Source organism: Corvus hawaiiensis, chromosome 7 (genome assembly GCF_020740725.1).
Source record: "Corvus hawaiiensis isolate bCorHaw1 chromosome 7, bCorHaw1.pri.cur, whole genome shotgun sequence".
Classification (NCBI taxonomy): Eukaryota; Metazoa; Chordata; class Aves; order Passeriformes; family Corvidae; genus Corvus; species Corvus hawaiiensis.
In genome coordinates this window covers 11,305,612-11,329,533 of record NC_063219.1, presented here as the reverse complement: position 1 = coordinate 11,329,533, position 23,922 = coordinate 11,305,612, and the positions used below count along the sequence as shown (strand labels likewise).

Here is a 23,922-nt window from a genome sequence, read left to right as displayed (position 1 = left end):
ATATATATATTAAGCAATAACATTTTCGTAGGTAAGACACCTTTTCTCCCCCTTTGCCACATAATGGTAATAGAACCAGAACAAGCAAAATTAAATTATTTTCATTTAAACAAGCATGATCCAGACTAAAATATCTCTACCAGGAAATTCATGTCTAAAGCACGCTCATAATCCTTTTCACAACCTCATGATCTTTTCCATGTGACTGTCTCATACAATACTACTAAAACATTACATGGAAACTTTAGTCATGCATCCATAATTGTAGTTTAGCTTTGAATGGTACCTTTTCTCCATGCCCTAATGGTTAAAATAGTTTGTAACCTAGGATTGTGATTCATTGATGAAAAACAAGAGCTGAGCAGTATCAGACAAATTTCAAAATCAATTACTTGTCTGTTTTCAGTTTAAACAGTAATAACCCTAGCAAAGTATTTTGATCTTCTATTGTATAATATTCTGTATCTTCTATTGCAAATCTTGTTATGGAACTGATACTTAAAAAATAAATGTACCCATAATAAAAAGTTTCCAAAAGAACAACCAGAAAGAGTTAATTCTTTCTTTCTTTTTAAACAAGCTTCATTATTCTCTAGGCAACTGTAAATAGCTGTCACGTTTAACCTGTCAGGCAGTACTCATATGTGTATAATACTGGAAAGCTGAATTCCAAGTTCTATACACTTCAGTGGCACAAAATTGTATATAGCTGATCTCATTATAGGAACACTAAGACCCTCAAATCCCCTCAGGAGAATATGCAAGGGCAGCCTGAGGACAAGGCTACACCGAAGTTGAAAAGGATTCTGCCTATTACTGCTGCCAGCCTTTGCCTATTTCTGTTGACTCCTTTGATTCCCTGCTGCCTCCCCTCCTCCCCTCCAAAGCTCCTGACAGGCAGGAATGCAATCCCAGCCAGACAGGAGAGAAAACAACTCCAAGCTGTGGGTTGGTAAGAAACTACAGCACCCGTAAAGGGCACGGCTGAAATAACAGCACCTGCTACATTTTCTCTGAGCTGCAACAAGAGCAAGTGGAGTCCTTCCTGACACCTCAGGCAGCGGGACAACCCCACCCCAAGCCAAGCTCCGAAATTAGACTGTGTACATTTGCAGGGGCAAAGATGAAGTGTGTCCCACCAGAGGGCATTTCGCAAAAGCACCTGGTGCTGCCCAGTGCACCCCGTCCCCTCCCCACTCAGCAGCATGAGAGATCATTCCCAGCAAATGCAGAGAGACTGAACCATCCACACACACACAGAGGCTCGAGGTCAAAGCACCTGAGCAGTACGTAGGCACCTTCTCTGTGTGGAAAACTCAGCACATCTCTATGCAAACCACTGTCTGCCTAGAGTGTTTCAGCTACTTAAGCAAAGGCACCTGTGATCAGAGTTGGGTTTGGTTTTGCTTCTTTTTAAAATCCTTTTTTCATTCAATTTCCCTTGGATTTCTGAAATATATCCACCGGGCTTACTATTTCAACTGTTCTTCATAATATAGCACTTTCTGCCTTAAAGCCTGGAATATGAACATGATTTGGGGGGACATCTTTGTTTATTTATCACCAACTGCTTCACTGAGACTAGAAAACTAGTTCAAGAGTTAGGCTTTACTTAAAACAACAAACTTGGATTCAAATAATGTGGTCGTACAAAATTCAAACTCAAATGAAAGCCACATCTGTTATTCCAGCATTTGCAGCCCATGCAGTACAGCATTTTTTCACTGTACAATGCTGACTAGAATACTTTAAGTGCCCAGCTTTCTTCCCCCTAACCCTTCTTCTTGTCTGCTCCCAACAATTTTAATAACCTGAAATATTTCTAATATAAATGCACTGACTTCTTCCCTTCCCACGCTCCTTCCCAAGTAATTTCAGTTTCTCCTCCTTGTTGTTCAACTTTCTTATCCTTGTTTTCTATGCAGAATGTTCTGCTCATCTACAAAAAACATTTTTGACTCCTCTAAGTTACTCAGCTTGAATGCCACAGAGAGTAAAGGGCCTTAGCAAGATTTCCTAAGTTGCACCAAACGCATGCTCCAGCTAAGGCAAGAGCAAACCCAGAGAGACAAGAGGTGCTAAAAATAAGGACAAAGAATGCCTTACCAAACGAAGACATTCTTGCTGTGAGGTAGTAAGAAGTTCAGCACTTGTGTAATTCATTTCTATTAAGAACTTCTCAGAGTAACATCTCTATGAGAAATGCCAATTTCTTAAAAAGAGAAATATTTCTTGAAATAAAGTTATTGACTACATAAAGACAGTTTTTCTTACAATTCCTAGAAATTTAACTTCTTTTCTATATTGCAGGTATTCACTCCAATGTACATGCAGGAGAGATGCATGCAGCTTTCCCCCCCATCCCAAACTGTGCAAATACTTCATACAAATACTTGGTTCAAAAAGAAGGCTGTAATCCGAAAATGCTAATGAACCTACTCTTCATTTTTAAAATTTCACATTTTTAACAACTACTAGAATACAAAATCCTATTAATCTAGCACACATTTTTAAGGTGAATTGTTTTTTGAAAAATTAATGTGAAATTAATATATTGTAGTTACTGAAAGACATTTTAAAAAAGCCATAAAACCATTTAAACTAAGTAATAACCTGTTTTTATCAGTCTTACGCTGACATTAGCTTCTGCACATACAAACAGGAAAACACACTACAGATCAATAAAGTGAACCATTTCTAACTTAAGTTCTCACCCATCTCCTGTATTTTCTTCCCTCTTCAATTCCAGTGAAACAGGTTTGTGGATTTCAGTAAAACTCATTCATTTGAAAACCTACAGCCCAGTAGGAGGGGCACTTTGTAAGAACACACCATTAACTACTTGATCCAAGCCCTATTTGCTAAGTTAATACCAGATAAGACTTAAAGAGCACAGAAAGCATTTATGCATAACTGAACACACCATGAATACTTCTTAAAAATCTGAGCTGTGAAGTATTTGAAAAGCCAAGTCCCCAGCATAGTACAATGATCTTGAACCAATACAGCAGCAATCTACCAGCTCAGTTATACAGAAAGGAGCATTCACTTTGAACATAAAAAACCTGGACAGCCTTCTTCAAAGGGTCAGTTATTTTTAAGAAATTGCTGTGTACAGGATCCTTCTCAGAGCTCAAAAGAATATAAAAACTTCAGAATAGCTGGAAATTCTGTAAGTACTAGCTCTGCTCACCAGGATCTAATTTGCAGTCTTTCATATATAAATTGGATATGGTCCATGAAACACCTATTAATGCATAGAATTGATAACAGAGCTAATTTACTTTTGTGCCAATATTCTACTGTTCAATTAGGTCCTATTAAGATACCAACCAGTGCTTGTAAGAACGACATACTTGAAAAGATGAAGCAGTTACAGCTGCATTTTAATATTTCATTTTTCCACTGAAAGTAAGCAAATTGTTCTGGTTAGAACCAAGGCTGAAGTTCAACAAATATTTTAAGATGGTGTTGCACTTAAAGCAGCAGTCCTGCCCTCCCCCACTGCTTCGCTCTCTCGTTCTCATTCCCACAAAACCATTTTTGGATACCAGCACATTTGTTTGCTGATCTGTTCACCGTGCAGCTGTACAACTACATTCTGCTGAAAAACAGCCTAGAAAAAGAAAAAAAAGAGATTATTTTCAAGACAGATTACTTTTCCTATCTGGCTCACTGTGCAGCTGCACAAACACCACAGTCCACACAAGAAAGAGCCACCCAGCTTTAGGTGGGAACACCAGTTACCGATCTGGTTGATCTGCAGTCTAACAGAATATTTTGATAGAGCACAAATAAAACAACTGCCCACCTCAAAATGCACTCAAGTAACACTGAAAAAACAGCAGTGGACAGATTTCCTATTGAAAGCCATTTGAGAATAATTTCTCCAACTTTCCCTTCAAAACACAATATAACAACATTTCTAATAAAGTGTTAAAACCAGTTGTAGTACTTTTATTGTTCTTATAACTTACACCACTGTAAGTATTTCATCCTTGCACTACATTGTAATACTTGTGGTATGTTAGAAGGCATAAAAGGCGTATCTTGGATGAGTGTTTAATACCTACATCATTGTAATAAACCCCTCTCTATCACAGCTACAATCCAAAAAGGAATTTCACGCCTACTACTAAGCCGATGACTTCTCTCACTTGAAAAAAATAGAAAAATAAATTTAGAAAAGCTGTCGATTATGGAAGTCCATTGAAACACGAGACTAAAGCATACTTTTCTTACATGTGCTATGCCAAATTAGTGCTTTACTGATTGTGAAGGCTACTCCTAGAATGAGGAGGTTTCAAATTCTTCACTTGACAACATGTACCATTGAATCAAATCTGTATTTCTAAATAAGAGATTTAGTTAATGAACTACCATCACAGACTTTTATAAGGTGCTCTGTCAACATGCCACTCAAATTCCTCTTAGCAAAGTTACTCAGTCAAGAGAACAAACCAAGAGAACTACTACTCCTAGAGAGCAGGCAGCTACTGGAACCACTGACATCTTGAATAAGTGGGCTCCCAAATGTGTCTTTGTCCAGTAATTGTGGGAGACAAAGGAGTTTGTCAAGACATCTTGGCAGATTCAAAGGTAACACTTAACCAGTCTGACAAAGGACATAAAACAGCTGTACATATTTCAACAGGCAAATCCACCAAGAAAATGCCCAGCTGAACCAGTATCTGTCATTTTCACACCATTCCAAGCGAGACCTCAACAGAAGTCACGCCACTTCCTAGCCATCATTTATTTTAACCAAGATTATTCTGAAAGATCTACATGGCTACTCATTACAGGTTTGTGTGGTGATGGAGGCAACCATTCAAACTGATACAAATACTGACTGGCTTCAAAAATCACTCACCATGAACTATAAACCTTTCCTAGCAAGGTATTAACTCAGAAGGGACACAAGTTTGAGGTGAAATAATGAAAATGTAGTATTTAATACCCAATATTACCCTTAGTGCAAGATTAAAAACAGAAGAGGGGCAAGGAAGCACAATGTTACTGGTAATATGTGAGGCAGAAATGTCAAGGGTCTGGAATTGCTTATTGTCAAGGGAAGTAAAATGAAAGCAAACTGTAACTGCATGTCCAAAATAAAAAACTCCAGAGCAGGTGTGGCATAATTTTGTCATTTCACTATTATTCAATCACTCCTTGATTGAATACGAGGAACTCCTGTAACACATTTTTCATAGGATATGCACAAAAATTCAGCAAAGAATGTGGGGTTTTCCAACAGTTAAAATACATTCCTTTCATGTGAAGAACAATGTACTCCTCTAGATGCTTCACTTTGAGAATGTTTTGTTTATAAAATATAGCTAATCCTTTGTCTTTGCCAATTTACTGTTAACAATTAAGCTAAAGTAATGGAGAAAATTCCCGTAAATTAATTTACTTATAGAAACTCCCAGAATTTTCCACGAATAAGTGACAATTTGCCTTTCTTATTCCTGTTTTAAGAACTCAACAATAGTACAATACAAGGCAAAGTATGGTCTTCCAAGACTATGTAAGTATTTTACATTGCTCAGTGTAACTGTTTACCGCAATTAATTTGCACTACAAAGTTTGATACAATGGAAACAGAATAATAATTTGCTATACTTGCTGCATTCTTATTAAAGCATCTCATCTTCATCAGTTCTTTCAAGAGTCAGCATTAACCCCTCAAATTCCTCTCCCTACTACTGAACATACATAGTTAGCAAAAGCCAGCATAAAAATCTTTGCCTAAAGACACCAAGAATGAACTTCTGGGACTCTGTATCACACTCTTCAAGATACCTATGCATCAACTTAGACTACACACTTTACAAAACTCTATTATCAGGAGTACAAAGACAGCAACTCAGTGAAAAAATAACTAGCTATGGACATACTACAATGAAAAGCAAAATTTTATATATATATCCTGCTGCAGCTACTGTGTATTTGTTAACTGAATGTACGGTCTGGGAGCAAGCGGGCCTTGTTAATATAATGCAATGCCTCTGCTGGACAATTGCCTCAAAACATAGCTCAGAACAGCAAGGATGGAAATCTATCCTGTTAATGTATTGTATCAGACATCTAATAAAGAGGAGTATTTTGTATTTAGCATAAGAACTTAGTATTGCAAGGCGACCACGTTATTTGGACTGCAGCTAAGAAGTACTTCTTAAGTTTTAATGTATGCTAGTACAATTTAAAACTGTACTTTTAGGCTGAGACACTGTCTTCTAGAGACTGATGTTCAGGTCAGCACAAAAAAATGCTTCTATATTCTGCAAACAGCACCAGACAACATATATGGCCTATATGATACTGTGTCCATTTAAATGAGAGTACTTACCAAGGTAGTAGAGCCCTGATAGAAAGAGGCCTTCCCTGACAGGAATGGATTACAGAAATTGCACAGAGCCCTGAGAAGCAATGTAACCATCATGTGAAACACAGAGTACAATCTTCCACTTGACAGTAAAGCAGATTTTTCTCGACTGCTCTGTACATGATATGAATGAAGCAGTGCCTGCAGCGCCAAAGCAGGACTGAGAAGCACACCTGGCTCACTACTCCCCCTTGCAGAAACACTCACTTGTTGCATTATTAGTTATTTTGTAAGATGAACTGAACTCAGCTGCCAGCTGTACAAATGACATATGGCTGCCATGAACAATCCTAGATGGGATGCAGTGCTACTCAATCCTATTTAATATGCAAAACAATATTAACAAAGATATTACTCAAAAAAAATCCACAAAAAGAATCATGTTGAACAATGTCTACTAAAAGAGAATACCTTGAAGATTACATATATTTTTCCTTTTTCTTTGATACTCCAATCTCAGTATGGTTGCATGCTATTATCAGCAATTAGCTGGGTTAAAGAGGAACTATTTATAGATATCAAATCACCAGCTGCAAATAATTTATCATTTACAGTTATCTTTGAGAATTCGATGTATTATTTTTTTCCATTTATAATCATCACCCTAAAGAGCAATTTACTGATGTGGTACAGATCAGGTCATCTTGAGACCTCTATACATAAACTGTATGAAAACACCGGTCTGGAATTCATGTTGTATTACAGTGGTCTTTATTAGGAACTGTGATTAGACACTATTTCTAAAGCATTTATAACCTACATGCAGAAACACTGCACAAAGTCTCTCTTGGTTATATTTACAATTTTATGCAAATTCTGCATAAAACTTCTTTCATACATTCTTAATCTGAAGAGCATTTTATCTCACATATGCATTTTATCTTATCTAACCAACCACGACTTAGATTGATGACTTTCAGACATGATCAGTTATACATCTACCTTCCAGTACTACACAGACTCTCCCAAATCTAGATTGGTTTAGCTACCTCAGTGACTTCAGAACTGTGTGTCTTTATCACTTAAGCACCAAACGGAATGCTTATACAACTTTCTGTACCTCTTTAACAGTCCAGAAACTCTCTCTCTCTGGAGTTTTAACTTCTCTGTTAGTACTCCACATTTTGTATAGACACGCTACTTTGTTTAATACCGATGTGACTGTCAACACAGAACAAAAAGAGGGGCAGGTTTCTCTCACAAACTTTATGAGGCTACAGAAAGGTGACAGCCAGATGAGAATGAAGCTCTTGGGTCCTTGACAGCTGGGAGAGAAAAGACAGCAGCTGAGTCATTCCTCCTCTGCAGCAACAGAAAAAGCAGCCAGGAAAGGAATGGAATGGGAGATGAGGCAGCACAATGTGATAAAAGATGAGAACATTTCCAGTCTAATGAATCATGTCCCCCAGCATGGGTACAACACCCTACATGTAATTCCAACATCCTCTTCTTCTCAGAAGCTTTAGAGACTGACATCAGCAAACCATCCTCTTCCAAGTCTTTCATGCTGCTTTCCAGCTTTCTGGGTATTAAAACCTGTACAGACTTTGGACTATCACAAGAGGTAACAAAAGTGACTTCAAACAACCATTTAACAACTTTAGTCCTCAGATTTTTATTACATCCAAAAAGCCTGGAGGGACGGCACTGATTCAATAGCACTTAAAATACTACGAATAGGCAGACTGATGCAGCACATACCTTTCTTTCCTTTAGGAGGTTACACCATGGCAGAACACGGTTTCCAGCATATCAACCAGTTTTTGAAATTTGGAAAAAAAATGGTTTTATTAGCTTTGCCTAATTGGTACACATTTCCTTACCAGACCTTATTACGTGTATTTCAAGTAATACCTCAGCTGTAATTAAAAATTATTTAAGAGCAGTCAAATTCTTTCTGTATCAAGTATTAGTTCACACCTTTATCAGCAAGATTAGATTACAAGTTTAATTTAAGGTAACTTCAGTAGCCCACCACCAAAGATGATACTTTTCATATGATAAAATTGTTTCAAATAATTGCTCTCTAAATTAAGTTGGACTCCCACAGAAAACCAGGAAGTTACACCGATTCTCTTCACATTGGAATAGAAATTGGTTCCAAAAGGCATAAATTCTCAGTATTCACAGAACTCACCCTGCACCTAAATAACACTCAATCCTGTGAAAAGCATACCTGCCCAAGGAACAGAACTGCCATTAAACTTCCCTTCTCTGAAACTTCTGACATTTTTAAATGTGTTACAGAAAGTCAAGGTACATCAGACAATTCTGAAAACATGCTATAAAATGCTATGAAATAGCAAGTCTTCTGGCAGTTGACTGTCGAACTGAGAAGAAAATGGAATGAGATTTTCTCGTTCTGTATCATTTTCATTGCTGACACATGCAGTTATGAATGTCCATCCTTTCTACTGTCCAACAGTTTGTACAGATACCACCATTCTTCTACCAAGTTTCACTACAGTAAAAACCAAATCATAACTTGCAGAAAAACTTTCATGGAGTTTAGCTTTTAAGTAGCTTGTGTAATTTTAATCAGCAATTCCATCTGATGAAAACACGTAAGTGTTCTCCAATTGATTTACTTTATCGCTGATTTATCAAGTGCCCATCATACATTCGAAACAAACTTCCACTTCTGTAAAAACTGTGAGAGAAACAGGAATAAGTCCTTACAATAGGCACAATCATGATCAAACGACACTGAAACTGGACAGCCAAGGCAAACAAGTCCAAACACACTTCCTTTGGGACTATATACACACAAACTTGAAGTCCATGTGGTCTAGGCACTATTTAAAAAGTCTCTTCAGAGACTTGAATCAGCCACTGCTTTGCAGAAAATGTATTATGAATAAAAAGAGTAAACAGTTGCTTGACTTATTTAGTGAAGACCATGAAGAAAACCTATGCCAAGTTGGATATATTAATTTTGCTATACGTATACATTTCTGTCACACCATCTAATGATGGTCAGCATGTACTTTTTCATGACAACTAAACTTTCTAGAACATGTCTGAATTACCCTGATGATCCAATTTCATTAAATTATTTTCTTGCAGTGGGAAAAACATCTGTTGAGACAAAGCCTGTGAGCATATTAGAAAAACTTTAAACCACAACTCTGCTGTAACTGTACATTTTATGACTGACTGGATATGTGCTGCAAACTTAAAACCTGGGTTTTATGTAAGCCAACCTGGAAAGCACAAAGACCTACACAAATATTAATTGAAACAAAGCTCATTGTTTTGGAGAACTTTTTTTCTGTAGCCAGACTCTCCAGCCACACTGCCTATTCCAGATAGGTAACGATGTATAACCCCTCTACACCCACCCATGGACACTAATGTAACGCCCATGTGGAACTGCCACTATTAATCTCATCAAAATTACACAATTAATTCACAGTCCATCTATATATCTAGGCCCTATTCTTTAGGAATAGACTGCACGGCTGTATACTTTTTTCTTGAAAGTATGAGTTAAAATCAATTTAAAATTAAAGTGCTGCAGGACACCACCACCAATCCTATTTTAACCATTAATTTAGCACAGGAATTTAGCTGGTGAAGTCTATAGTGACACTGGTCAATGTTCTTGGGAACCAGAGCTTTTACACTTTATTTTCTCACGTTATCATGCCAAATTATTAGCCTACATAGTAACCATTAGTCTCTCACTTTGGAGTTGCACAGCGTGCCTCAGTCCAGCTCACACTGAATTCCTATTTCTCTACATATCTAAGGCAAAGCACGTTATTCACTGAAGAAAATCACAGTGTATTCTCGGTTAAAAATCGAATTTTAAAAACCTCATATATCTTTTTAATATAGAAATAGTTTTCTATTCTAATGTCACTGTGTCAGTTACTACTACCCAAGGGGATACAAGAACATACCCGCTGGAACATGCCAGGAATTACTTTTGTTAACTAGATGACAACTGCTTCCGCTCCTCTGAAAACTAACCAGGTCTTCCAGTGTGCATTTCTCAGTTCTGCATCAGGCTCGAGGTTATCACAGGCTCCCTTGATGTTACGGTACAAGATCCTACCTTAATAAAAAAAACACATTATGATTGCTACTTACAGACATACAGCGTTAGGAGTGCTAGAAAACAGAAGTATTTGTACTCGGCAACTCTTGCTCAGTTTTAAGAGCAAGCAGGCATGAACACTTCTACAGAGAGGCCCAAAAATGACAAAGATAGCTACAGATTTTAAAGACCAATTTTATTCCGCAGTTTCAACATTTAGTGTGTATTTCCAAAGGATGCAGCACAAGCAGCACAGATAGCTGAGAAGAGAAAATCAATTCTTTTCGCTCACCATTTCTGTGTCTGTATAGTACAGCGACAAAGCCTCCTGACCCCTTCCACTCTTACCCTTAAGGGTACGTGCACGTTACGTTCCAGCCCGAATGATTTTTCCGCAGGTGTTAACGATAAATCCCAACCGTAAGCTCTACAAGATTTAATTGCGTGCCTTGTTCATCGCCCACCGCCATGGCACTACCCCCAAATATCGCCAATTCCTGCGGGGGCCCCAGCACGCCCGCTCCCGCTCCGCACAGCCCGCAGCACCCACTCCGGGCGGGCAGGGCCGCCACCTTCCACCCGCACCCGCGGCCTCCACGTGGCCGCACCGAGAGCGAGGGAGCTCGGCAGGGCCGGGGCGCGCCCAAAGCCGCACTGCCGGCAGGAAGGCTGCGAGAGGGAGGTGGGAGAGCGGCGCCGGGCAGCTCCGTACGGCTCGAACCCGCCGGGCCGCGGGGGCCCGCCGCGCCCCCCCGACCCCCGCCGCACCTTGCCGCCCCCCTTTCTCTCTCCGCCCGAGCAGCCAGGGCAGCCGCAGCCCCGCCGCCACGTCCCGGGCCCCCCGTTCCGGGAGCGGGGGCGGGGAGGATTTACCTGCCGCATGGTCGCCTCACGAGCAGAGGAAGAAAGGGGGTGGGGGGATGCGCCAGGGCCGCGGCGGCGCCTCGTGCTCCCCCCGCCCGCCGCCCCCCGGCCCCCTGCGCCCACCCCGCGGCCTCGGGCCCCGCCGCCACGTGATGAGGCGGCCGTGCCGCCGCGCGCCCCTCTCGCCGCTCCGCATCGCGGGCGAGGTGGTGTCCGCTACCGCCGGTCGGTCCCCGCTGCGGCTCCTCGCCGGCACCGCCGCCCCCCCGCCCCGGCACGGCCCGGGCCGGCCGCCACCCGCTCCGCGGCGCCGGGCGGCTGTGGGGGAGGGCATGTAAACAAATGGGGTTTTATAGCTACCTCACTCGAGTGCCGTGTGCATCTCCCTCTCCGCTCGGTACCAAACCGCCGCGGCGCCTCCTCCTCCTCCTCCTGCCGCTCCGCCGGCGCTATTCACAGACCCGGCTACGCCGCGCTCGCCCTGCACACGCGGCCCCGCAGCCCGCGCTGCCCAATGCGCAGCCATTTCCTCCACCGCTACGAAAGTGGCGTAGCGGCCCTGCCTGCCCGCCCCTCGCTGCGGCGGCTCCGCGCACGGCTCGGCCGGGGCCGCGCAGCCCGGACAGCGCCGGAGGGAGCCCCGGGGGAGAGCGGCCGCCGGCCGGGTCCCGGCTGAGGGAGCCCGGGCTGGGCGGCTCGGGGGAGCCGGGCCCGCGGGGCCGGGGCTGAGCTGCCGCCTCTGCAGCCGCCTGGCGAGAGGGTCCGTCAGCAACAACGGGGCATTTCGTACCTTCCTATCGAGGTACGTTTCGAGGCCGGGATGCGCATTAACCCCCGTTTATTTAACTCCAGAAACTCCTGTCAGGCTTGCTCGTGGCACCAAACCCTGTTCCGGCGATAAACGTCTCCCGAGGTGGAGCCCCTCGTCACGACACACTTCATTCCTAGACAACAACTACAGCGCTAAATAAAGCCCCCAAACCAAACCTTGTGTAAATCAAAACCCTCGCTAGCTCAACGCCGAGGATCAGAGGACATTTTGGTTTATAACGTAAGAGCTACAATATAATGGAGTCTTTCACAACAAATCATATTTTAAAATGGACCAGCATGTTTTGTAATGGTTATTGATAGGAAGCACATTCAAAGGCTGAAGTGCAGTTATAGGAATGCTTCAGATAAGTTTTAGACTGTTTCATTTTTCTCTTGGAGAAATTTGCATACAATTTTCATGACATTTTCCTCCAAAAATAGCTGGTGTTTCCATAGCAGGCTTCAATCTAGCAGAAGCCTGCTATGTATCTAGAATGCATCTAGAAGCAAACCGACCTTCCCTTTATTTGTTAAGGAGGCACACATTTTTCGTTTAGACTCTTACATTACTGAATTGAACGAACCTAATTGTTTCTGGAAATGCTCCTTTGTTAAAACGGATGATTCACACCACTACTACCGTAAGCATGGCCTGGCAGAGCCGCAGTCCTGTCCTGTCCTAGTCCTGTCTGAAGTCCAAGCCATACCCCATGGTTATCCACCCCAAAAGCCTCCCAAAGTTACGTGATTATTTGCTTGGTGACATGTAAAGGATTACTTGTTGCTTTAGCAACCAAACAAAAGTTATCTGTAAGAGTCCAAAAACCACGTAAGCATTTAATTGAAGTCACGGTGCAAAAGAAAACTAGAGCTAACTTTTCTAGATATGATAAGTGTTCATGATGATGCAGATACTGTAGCAAACAGACAAAGACATGTAGACCTCTCAAACACTTCACGACTTAAGACCACATCAGCTGCGTGTGTTACACTACACCAATTTTTTGGTATGTGATGCTGAATCTTTCTGAAGTTTTCCAATTATTCTTTTATTTTCCCATTTTCATGTCTCAGTGATAGAATTTCTAATTTCGTATCTCCTCCAACATATTTTTCTCTCTTTAGTATTTATTTTTGTGGAAAAAAAATAACATAATCCCTCCCTCATTTTTTTCCATATATCTTACCAAATCCACCACTAGAATACAAACCATAGTAGCCCAAAGTCACTAGCTTACATCAAGTTTTAGGGACTGTTATAAAGTGATTATGAGGTCATATACCAAACTGTTGTGCCAGGCCATTTGTACATTGATTTGAATGATTTTTACCTTGAAGTAGGTCCCTTTGATCTCAAAAATTTTGCACAGCAAATAAAATACAGATCTGATTATGACATTGGTTGTTAGACATCTACCCCAATAGCACTGTTGATCACTAGACATGACTGATTCCTATTGCTGTTTGCTCTAGGAATAGATCCACTGAGTGAAAAAAAAAATTAAAAAATTAAGTTTTCTCTTTTCATCAGAGTTTATTCAGAGGAAATTGTACTCGGTAATAAATAGAACATATGGGGTTTGTTAGCTTTTCTGAGTGAAATTCAAATAGTGTAAAATCTCCTTAAAAAAAAGCAAAAACTCGTAATAAAATGGCATACTGATGCTACACAATGACTTTCCAGAAACTCACCCAGCTAAGGTGTACCGATAAATAGGTCTCTGTTAGTGGGTTCCCCTCCCCTCCAGCTGTTAGCCACTCTAACATGTATCTGTTCACTTTAAATCCGGAAGGGGCCATTAGCAGGCCTGCCAGCACTCTGCTAACATTTCCTGCTAACAAATGAGTCTCATTTGTAGTTTGAGTTAGGCTAGAACTTCCCAGTCTGTCTGCTCCTGGCTTTCTTGCAATAAATTGAAAAGCCTGCTTATATCTAGAATATTTTCCCTGTAGTTGTACATTGTAGCTTGCATTTAGGCTTCTTCTCAGTAGTTTCAACCATACCTTTTTGTGCAAGAACTGCGTGCACATCAGTATTTGAAGGAGAGAAAATAGGACTTTCTATAACACGAGTTCAGAAACCCAAACCAAAAATTATTAGATCAGGCATTTACCATGAAGAAAAGCTGAGGAATGTGTTTCCCTGTAAAGCCCGTGGAGCAACTTTCTGTGCTGCAGGGAAGCTGGAGCAGCAGAGCAGGGCAGCCAGCCCTGCAAGAGTGCTGAGAGCTTGAGAAAATACAAATGTATGCAACAAAGCCAGACTGACTTTTCAAGCTTCAGGAAGAATGATATGTTACCATACTTTTAGAACAGAACTGGTTTGGTTTTCTTCCCTCTCCTCTCACAGGGCACTTCCTTACTGAGTAACTAACACCGCACAGTACACGCTCGTATGTTGGGCTGCAGGAAGGGAATGTGTATATATGTATCTCAAGTAATATAGAAAGACTTGGGACATTATGCTGCAAAAGCAGATTGTAGCTTCTGGGGACTTGTCACAAGATGGGGTCCTGTCTTGCAGCGCACCTCCAGCTCCAGTTCAATGCTACAGCCCCTTCCCAGTGCCCTGAGACCTTCAGCTCTGAGATGCAGGCCTAGGGAGGAGACAGATGTGGGAGATCTGAGGGAGTTTGACAGATCTCACACACTGATTTCCTGTCTCCCCTTACAACAGCCCAGTTGCAGGTGAGGGGGTAGAAGGTTGGCATATATATGTATACAAAAGAAGTAGTTTGTTTAGACAAACTATGGAAAAAAAACCCCAACCAAAACCCAAAGCCACTCAATTTGTAATTCTGCACACAGTTCTCATATCCTGATAGTGCCTCTGAATATAAACAGAAGTAGGAGTCTTGTGAGTATTCGTTGCAGAACTGGAACAATAATAGTGAAAAATATTTTAACCAGGAGAAATTAATTTAGAAAGCTGGTAGTTGAAGGTGTACACAAATCTTGTTATATAAGTGGGGGGGAAATGTCACTGCTTGTTGCCAAAATGAAGTTTTTTACCCCTCTGGCAAATTCAGCTTTTTTTTTGGTTGAAGAACCCAACTTAATTTTCTTACTTTTGAAATATTGATGTCTCATGAAAAAGCCAAGGTAATGGCTTGAAACATCAACTTCCTCCTTTTATTTTAAATCATCTCGCCCAAGATTTAATCAGAACTCAAAGCAGTTTGAATGCTAACATAGTTGGCTTTGTGGCACATGTTGCACACATATTTTCTTTTCTTCTCTTTAAAACATTTTTTCTGGTTTCTGTCCCTGCCTTTCATTCGTTCTGGGAGACTGAAACAAAGTCAGAAATGCCATTTCTTATGTGACAATGACCAACAAGTATTACTCAGTTTGCTAGAGAAATTCAGTGGCAGAATTAACCTTGAGGAGAGAATGGCTGACAGGGCACAGCTGTTGTCAATGCAGACTTGCCAAGCAGAAGGATTTTACCCAGTTCCTCAGGAGTGGAAGAGCTTTGCTACAGGAGGCTTGCTCAGAAGTACACTGACAAGAGCTCTGAAGTGAAATATCAGGGAATCATATAGAAATCATAATTTCCTACTCTGTGTCTCAAATATGACCTGTTGACAGTTGTCTCTTCTCTGAATTTACTGATGTATTTTTTGTACAACCATCCCTGGTTAGTTGTGTTGTACAGATTTACTTGTCCTTTCACTGCTTGGCAGTTTGAGGTGTGCTCATCCCCAGGCACTGATTGGTGCTGAAGCAGCAGAGGCTTTGCTTGTGGCAAGGACAGAAGGGAAGTGTTTAAGCATCAGGGGAAACTTAAACAAGCAGGTGGTGATTCTGTGATTAAAGCTGTGCTTGGAAGTAGGCAGTGATGTCCTCTGGGGGATTTCACTGCCTCAGGACTACTTGATTTGTTTGCCGTGAATTTAAAGCCCAAGTTTATTTAACTCCACGGCCGTGTATAAAGATGGTACTTTTAGTAGAGACTATATGTGCTTTTTTCACCTTCCTGCCAAACTGGGTGCTCTCCTTTAAGCCTTTGCTTGGCAGGTTGCTTTAATTAGCTCTAATTGGTTTCAACTATGTGAATTCCAATGGTAAATCAAAGTAGATCTGGCTAGTTTTGCATGAACTAGTAAGTATAATTTGAAAGTTACTTTAGTCATAAGATGGGGAAAAAAAGGGAAATACATCTGAGCTTTTTAGTTTTGTTTTTGCAAACCATTCTTACCATTCTTCTCTTACAACATGTAGATACTCCTCTGTTTGGACAGTACCTAAACATGTATGAGCATTTGTATAGGTTTTGAAGCAAACGTGTCAAAGTCGATGAGACTGCATAATTTTAAATATGGTACTAGTGTAAGTACCAACGGGAAGTCAGTTCAAACAGAAATCTAGGAATTTTTTATTTATTTATTTTTGACATGCCAAAACAAGATACAGGTTTTAAAGATCTTAGTTTTAGAAGTTTTTGGATTGGCCTTTGGTGCGGAAGGGCTGGGCTTTTTTGTTTTGTTTTTAAACATGGGCTGACATTTTTAGAAAAAATATAACCCCTTTTTCATTGGCCCTAGGCTTAAGGTTACATAAACATTAAAGGACATAAGCAGAAGGGTGTGATGCTGCAGCAGCAGCTGAAGTCTTTGGGGCACTCAAAGGTTTGTCTGCAATTTGGGAAAAAGCCAGTATGACCTTTGGCTAGTTTTGCAAAGCTAGCAAGTACTGGTATACTTATCCACAGGAAAACTTGCTGGCAAACTTTACTTTGTTAAATGACTCTCCCTTTGTTTTGTTATTATTTGTTTTAAACATAACTATCCAGTCCTGCTCTGTAAAGCAGTCAAAAGCCTTTTCATTGGATCTGAGACAGGCAGGATTTGCTGGTTGCAGGTCTGGGATAAAATTCAGCGTGGAAGATACTAGAAAGTGTGTCACAGCCTTCTTGCTCTCTTGCAGACTCAGGTTTATTTATTTTTCTCCCTTCCTTCCTGCCTGCTGAAAACACCTGTGTGCTTGTGGCATCTTTTCTGTAGGCAGTGGTTGCAGAGATATCATCTTCATACCAAAGGATGTGGTGGGAGGGAAAGGCCAGTCAGCTGCTTCCTGCAGCACATGAGCGGGGCGAGATTGCAGAGCACAAAGAACTTATGGTCATACTCACAGAAGAGCTCTGTGTCAATAAATATGGATATTATCTGCTGGAGCCAGGCAGGGTTCGAAACATTAAACAAAGCTGTACTAGCTGGCTGGGTGGGGTGGAAATTCCTCTAAAGGCTTTCACTTATAAAAGCAAACGACTGATTCCAAAACTGACCCACCTGACCGAAGAGAAAATACTGACTTTCATGTAATCTCTTTATAAATTGAGGAATTTGTTTTACACCCTCTTCTCAAACAGAATGGAAAAAATGTAATGAGACTGTCCCTGACATTATTTGAAGGAATCAATGAGCAGCTTAAAATAAGAAAACAAAGGTCAGCATCTTTTTTTGTCAGTCCCTGTGAAATTGTAACCACTAATTTGGTGAATTGGCATTTTTTATATATGACCTAGACTTAGCTGAGTAATGGAAGCATGGCTCTTCTAAAGCTGGATTTTACTAGGCAGCTGGGGTGAAGTGCCCCATTTCACCTCCGTTACATTTGGGAGTGTAAATGACAAATTTTGAACTCCTGCAATTCCTCCATTATCAGCAGGAAGAATCAGGAGGCCAAGACATCCTTAAGCTGCTGTCTACCTGTTTTGAATACCTTGGGGCCATTGCTCGTCTGTGAAACTTTGGCAGTGGAAAGGGAAGCCAATATGAGCTTGAATGACTGGGCAATGATGTCATACAGCCTCATCCCATCTTCAGCACAGATCCAAAACCTCAGAGACACCTACAGAGAACATGTGTGACAAGAACATGCACTGGTAGGGAAAACAAAGGTATAGTTTGCAGAAATAAAGCAAATTATGAAATGTGTGTTTTGTTTGCTTTTCTTTTAATAAGCTGTACCAGTAACAAAATCTAAAATCAAGAGAAAGGCTCTCAAAATCAAAATTATCACAGGCTGGCCCACAGTTTAGGGAAAGAGTTAGCTTAAGGTCAGCTGTGTTTATCCTTCCATGCCTGCTAATTCATAACTGGGAATTGAAGGGAGCAGTAGGATGCTGGCCTTCAGGGCACCAATGGAGACTACATGACCTTTGCTTTGAAATGCTGGTATGCACTTAAAGTTGGATTCTTTTCCCCCATAATTTATGTTTGTCATTTTTACACCTGTATTTCATGATTTCTAGAGAAAATAAATAAGGAAACACCAGGAAGAGCGTGAATGACATTAGGAAACACCCCAATTTCCGAATCTTTAAGTACAACCATTTGACAGTACTATTAGGTGTTGCAGCTTTATTTTCCGTGTTGCTGCCCCAGAATCCTTTGCACAGTTGGACGCTAATTTTTGGTTTTAATGACACAAGGAGGAGTGTGAATTTAAGCATAAAGAGCTATGAAGAAGGGAATAAACTTTAGCTGATATACAAAAATATGAATCATAGAGACACTTAAATATGGTCTAAATGATAAGAAATGTAAAATCCAGAGATGAGTATCCGTGGAATTACAGGGAGAGACAGGCCATGAGGATGTTGCACAGTAGAACTGGGAAGAGAAATGGAGAGGCCTGTTACATAACTATTTCTGATCTGCATGACTTAGCAACCTCACTTGATACCTCTTTCTGTAAACCCATAGTAACTCCTCTGAGAGCAAGCTACAGCAGCAGCAGGATAGAGTATTACAGTGATGAATACTTCCCATTATTGGTTAGAAAGGAAGAGAAGTTTTGAAGCATTTTCTCAGGCATGGGACTAAGGAGACTGCTCGTGACAGAGGGGATGTGGTCATATGTCTTTGCTGACACATCAGGTGATGGATTTGCCATGTATTAGAGCATTGAGAGCTCTGAGGGGACTCTAGGGTGGGAATGCCAGTAAGCAAGCAGAGAGAAAATAAAGCATTTCTGCAATGTTTGGGTTGGACTAACTTTGCTGAGATGTTGGACTGACATCCAGTCTGTCCATCCATGGATATGTCATCCAAGAAAATGAACTCACAAGCTCAAGGGAAGAAAATCACTCTGAGACAAGCTCAATGCCAGTTTTGTCAACACTGAAATTGAAAAGAAAAAAAAAAAAAAAGAAAAAGTTACATTTGAAAATGCTTGATTTCACTCACACTTTTAGTGTCTTTCCACTCCTCTCAGATAACCTTGCCTTGTATTTCTCTCTTCATAAATATAAATAAAAAATCATTCCCATATACACAAAGGGGAAACTCTTAATGATCTTTTGTAATACCTCTAATGAAATTATTGTGCACTTCTCCAAGAAAAACACGAGTTCATGCCTTTTCTTGGTTAAGCAGAGCATCCCAAGAATACTTAAAATAAAATGTTAAACAGCAAATGCAGTTTGTTCTTTATGACAGATTACATTGTTGAATGTGCACCAAAATGCACCACAAGCATGCAGTGACGTAATTCAACACTATAAACTAATTAATAAAAACCCCAAATACTCCTGCCTTTTGGACAGATAGGGGCAAAATTAAAGGACTTGTGAATGAACTGATACTTATTTTTTCATTTTAATCATGGTGCCAGTCTCTGAACAACTGTCTGCTCATGGAACTCCTTCCAACAGGTGGTTTTCTTTAAATGTATGAAGAGTGTATCTGTATGATTTCTGAAGAGTTTTTCTCTCCTGCTGAGGTTTCTTAGTTATTTCTCAGAAGAAAAAAAAAATTACCAATGAAGGTGCTTCACCCTGTTCATCCATTAAGGTGAGTGGGTGGTGGCTCTCACTGAAAGCAGTCTCACAGTAGCTTTCGGCTGTCAGGCCACTTATGTAGTTACCTACACCCAGTACCTTAAACAGTTCATGGAGTCATAACCTTACTCTGAGCAGTATTTACTTCAGAGAATCACCTTTCTTTATTTTTTGCAGGCAGTTTAGTATAAATCCTCGTAGCTGGGTAAACATAATTTCATTTACATTTTCAAATTAGTTTTCTATTAATTGTTAGATACATGAGAGAAATCCACTGGATTAATTGCAAGTGGAATCTGAAGTTTGAAAGCCTATAATCTGTCAGATTTCCAGTTTACTAAAATTCTGAGAATAAGTCTCCAAAGCACAACATAATATCCTTTGGCAAATCAATACGCACAATGGAAAGAAGGAAATGGTACACTGGAGCTTCAAGACATTGCTTCTTGAAGATAAACAGAAGCTAAAACTAAAGTCAATACTTACTAATGATTTGCAAGGAAGCTTGAAATGAGAATATTTTAGTTAAGCCAGGTACTTGAAAAGAGACTGCTTGGGGCTTTCCAGCTCACATATACCTGGGTTGGGCTGGCTTGTTGCCAGATTCTAGGAAATTCTCAACCCAAAACCAGCTCACAGAGCTTAACTTAAGTTTATCTCAGATAACAGGAAAGTACTTAGTTTGGACAGTGTGATTCTGGGTTGACATTATTTATGTTACAGGATGTGTCAAATTCATAGCGTAAAAATGACAAGAATTTGTTCCTGTTTTTCCAAGGGGCTTTGGTTTTAAGGTAATCTACTCTTCTTTCCCTCAGGGAAGTATACAAATTTTGGCCCCATTATCTCAGAAGATATTAACAGTATCACAGCTATTACTAATTAGACAAAAAATAGAGTGGCTATGCAGCTTCTAAAAGCAGAGAATCAGAAAATGGACTGCCAGCGCCTGAAAGTCCTGCAGGCACCCCATTCTTGAGAGCAGCATGCACACATTACAGAGCAGATCAGGCCACTTACACGATGCTGAGCGTCAGCTCCATCATTCAGGACAGCAGTGTCTGATTCTTGTCATTTCTCTCTTTCTCCTCTTCCTCATTTACAGTAGTGAGAAACTGCATGGCCTTTAGTCATTTCCCTAAACAGGAAGAGTTGCTATCTATGCAGTTTCTTTTTTGAACTACTGTAATTTTAAGGAGCTGTTTGAAGAGGGTTTTGTTATTTATTATTGTATTGAAATTGAACCTTGAGCTAGTAAAACAAATATTATGGTTGTGCTCTAGTTATAAAACCAGAGCTGCTGTTTTCACAAGAGGACACTTCAAATTGCTGCACAAAACCTTTGACTGTTGAGCACTGAGAGGTTTGCAGTGTACAAGCCTCAGTTACTGTGAACAGCCAAGGAGCAATAGACAATTTTTCAGAGGTTATTGCTGGTAGTTTAATTGTAATCTAAAATATAGAAAAAAGTGATTTTTTTAGGGGAGGGTGGGGTGGATCAATATAACTGCAATGCCTTCCATTTTTTAATGCCACTTGTTTTGTAGTGCAAAACAGTATAGAAACTGCATTAATTTCAGAAATCAGTGATCTCCTGAGGGCAGAGTCAGTCTTCATTCTAATATAACTTGATCAGCAATCCCTGAGAAAGCTGAGTGAGGAGGAAAGAACAGGACTTCAAGAATTTGGCAGAGGCAGATGGAATTGCCCAAACACCTCTGTCTAGTCATTGCTCTGTAACAGTTGTGTCTTCACAGAAAGCTTTTCAGAGATTATAGAGTCATAGAATCGTCAAGGTTGGAGGAGGCCTTTGAGATCATCCAGTCCAACAATCAACCTTGTACTACCACTAACTATGAGATGATTCAGTCTTTATAAGGCAGTTCATATTTTCAAGAATCTGCAAGAGGAACTGACCTTTTTCCTAACATGACTTAAATGTAGGATCTCACCTGGGTAGAGGTCCCAAAGAGACATTCTGGTTTCCAGTTGTAGAAAACCGGGACAGCAGGTCTGTTTGTTCTGGGGACAGTATTTCCATGTCCTTTTCTGACAGTGTATTCTTCAAAAGAACATAACCTACAGGTCAGTCAGTCTCACCTGAATGCCTGGCAAGATTGTGGAGCAGATTTTCCTGGAAACTATGCAAAGGCATACGGAAAATAAGGAGGAGAGTGATGACAGCCTGCGGGCATGGCCTCACTAAGAGCAAGTCATGCCTGACAAGTGGGGTGGCCTGCTACAATGGGGTTACAGTTGTTGATGCGTAGGAGAAGAGCAGCTGACATCATCTGCCTGGAGCTGTGCAAAGCACTTGACACTACCCCTCACAACATCCTTGTCTCTAAAGTGGGAAGACATGGATTTGGCAGATGGATCTTGGTGGATAATGGATTGGTTAGATGATCACACTCAGTCAACAGCTCAATGTCCAGGTGAGACCAGTGATGAGTGATGTTCCTCAGGGGTTGATGTTGGGATTGGCACTTTTTAACATCGGTGACATGGACAGTGGGATTGAGTGCACTATCAGCAAATTTGCCGACGACACCGAGCTGTGTGGTGCGCTTGACACATTGGAGGGAAGGGATGCCATCCAGAGGGACCTGGACAGGCTGAAGAGCTTGGCCCATGTGAAATTCATGAGGCTCAGCAAGGCCAAGTGCAAGGTTGTTGGAAGGTTTTTTTGAAGGACAGGAAACCCAGTACCTAAACCAGTGCAGGTGGTTCCTCTGTGGCAGCGCTTGCCAAGGTGCAATTGTAACTGAATAGTGATGGGTACAGAGGAATGAATGAGAAAAATCTGTTGCTGATAAGGGCTCAAATACAAGACTTCAGGTAAATATTTCTCCTCACTGCCTAGTCAGTCTTCTCACTGCAGGCCCTTGAGGTCTCTCACCACTGACTGCTGTCACATAGGGTCTGTCTCAGCCAGCTAAGCCCTGGTGACACAGAGGACATACTAGATATATTTGGTCCTGAGATACTGGTGAGGGATAATTTTCCAAGAATTAAGTTTTATCCTTCAATAACCATGCAGCAAGCAACAGCTTGAGAACACTTTCCCATTTGACATTTGCATAGTGAACCTCCCCTGGAGCAGACTTTCACAGCACCACTGAAGTTAATGCCTTAATAAAGACAACTTCTCCTCAATGGATTTTGTTTGCTTTAGCCTGACCTTATTTTCAGGGGATCAAAATTTAGCAATAATATTTTTATGGTCTTGAACTCTCTTCTGTTTTCGGAAAAATCATGTTCTTAAGTTCAGAAAGGAGGCAGAAATTTTTTTACCTTTAGTTTCACTTTATCACTTTCTAGGAGGAGCAAAACCACACACCAGAAGCCTCCCACAAAAAAAAAAAAGCTGACAGATGAAGTTTTTTTAGAGAACTTATTTCCATACCGATTTTTAAAAGAAAGTACATAAAAAGTGATGTACAGCATTTTGATACCTATAGCTGTACTACTTTGTTGAGAGGTACGAAGCTAGGATTTAGTACAGTTTAGTCTTAAGTACTGCAAAGCATCCACAAACTACAGGGAAGGAATGATTACTGAAACACCTAAAAAGCAAGCAAGCCATACGTGAGTGACACAGTTTTCATCTTTACCCATACACTCCAAACTTGGACATTATCTTTGGCAGAAAGACAAAGCTGTTCGGAAAAATTGACTCTGGTGTTCAGTAGGGAACAGGGAGTCCTGTGGAGACAATGGGATGTAAGACTTTCCTCCCTCCGCCCCCCATTGTGCTCGTGGCTGGTGAAGTTCCAAGAGAACGTGGAAAAAAGATTTCTAAAGGTTTCTATTACCCTGAAACAATCATTTTCAGTAGTCACCTAATGAACCCAAAGGAAGTCCACTGGGTTTAATTTTTTCCCTGAAAACGATGATAAAACAAGTTTATAAAGGAACATGGTACTTACCCTTTATCAGGCTCTAATTCAAGCGTTTAAAGCATTTTGCTGGCTTTACGCAGGCAAGTATTTACCTCACTCAGTTGCTTAGTAGCCCCTTTCAAATCAA

At 40.8% G+C, this 23,922-nt stretch overlaps 1 protein-coding gene and 1 long non-coding RNA gene across 12 annotated transcripts in view; one reads left to right on the top strand and one right to left on the bottom strand.

Annotated features, from left to right (window-relative positions):
• The window catches only part of SLC39A10 (solute carrier family 39 member 10), a 76,497-nt gene that overhangs the window by 23,402 nt on the left and 29,173 nt on the right, over positions 1 to 23,922 (bottom strand). For 2 of the 10 annotated variants that reach the window (XR_007204932.1, XM_048310106.1), the window contains exons 1-2: positions 11,655 to 11,736; positions 10,294 to 10,448 (exon numbers count right to left, since the gene is read on the bottom strand). The exons of 1 other annotated variant lie outside the window; for it this stretch is intronic. Coding sequence is in view for 6 of the 9 variants with exons in the window: in XM_048310106.1 (XP_048166063.1) it covers positions 10,294 to 10,305 (12 nt within the window). In the remaining 3 variants the exon portion in view is untranslated. 7 more of the 10 variants (XM_048310113.1, XM_048310110.1, XM_048310108.1 and 4 more) reach the window with 7 other exon arrangements.
• LOC125328895 overlaps positions 11,901 to 23,922 on the top strand; it is a 52,799-nt gene continuing 40,777 nt past the window's right edge. For both annotated transcript variants that reach the window (XR_007204938.1, XR_007204936.1), the window contains exon 1: positions 11,901 to 12,096. This is a non-coding gene — a long non-coding RNA (uncharacterized LOC125328895). The remainder of the gene's footprint in view (positions 12,097 to 23,922) is intronic.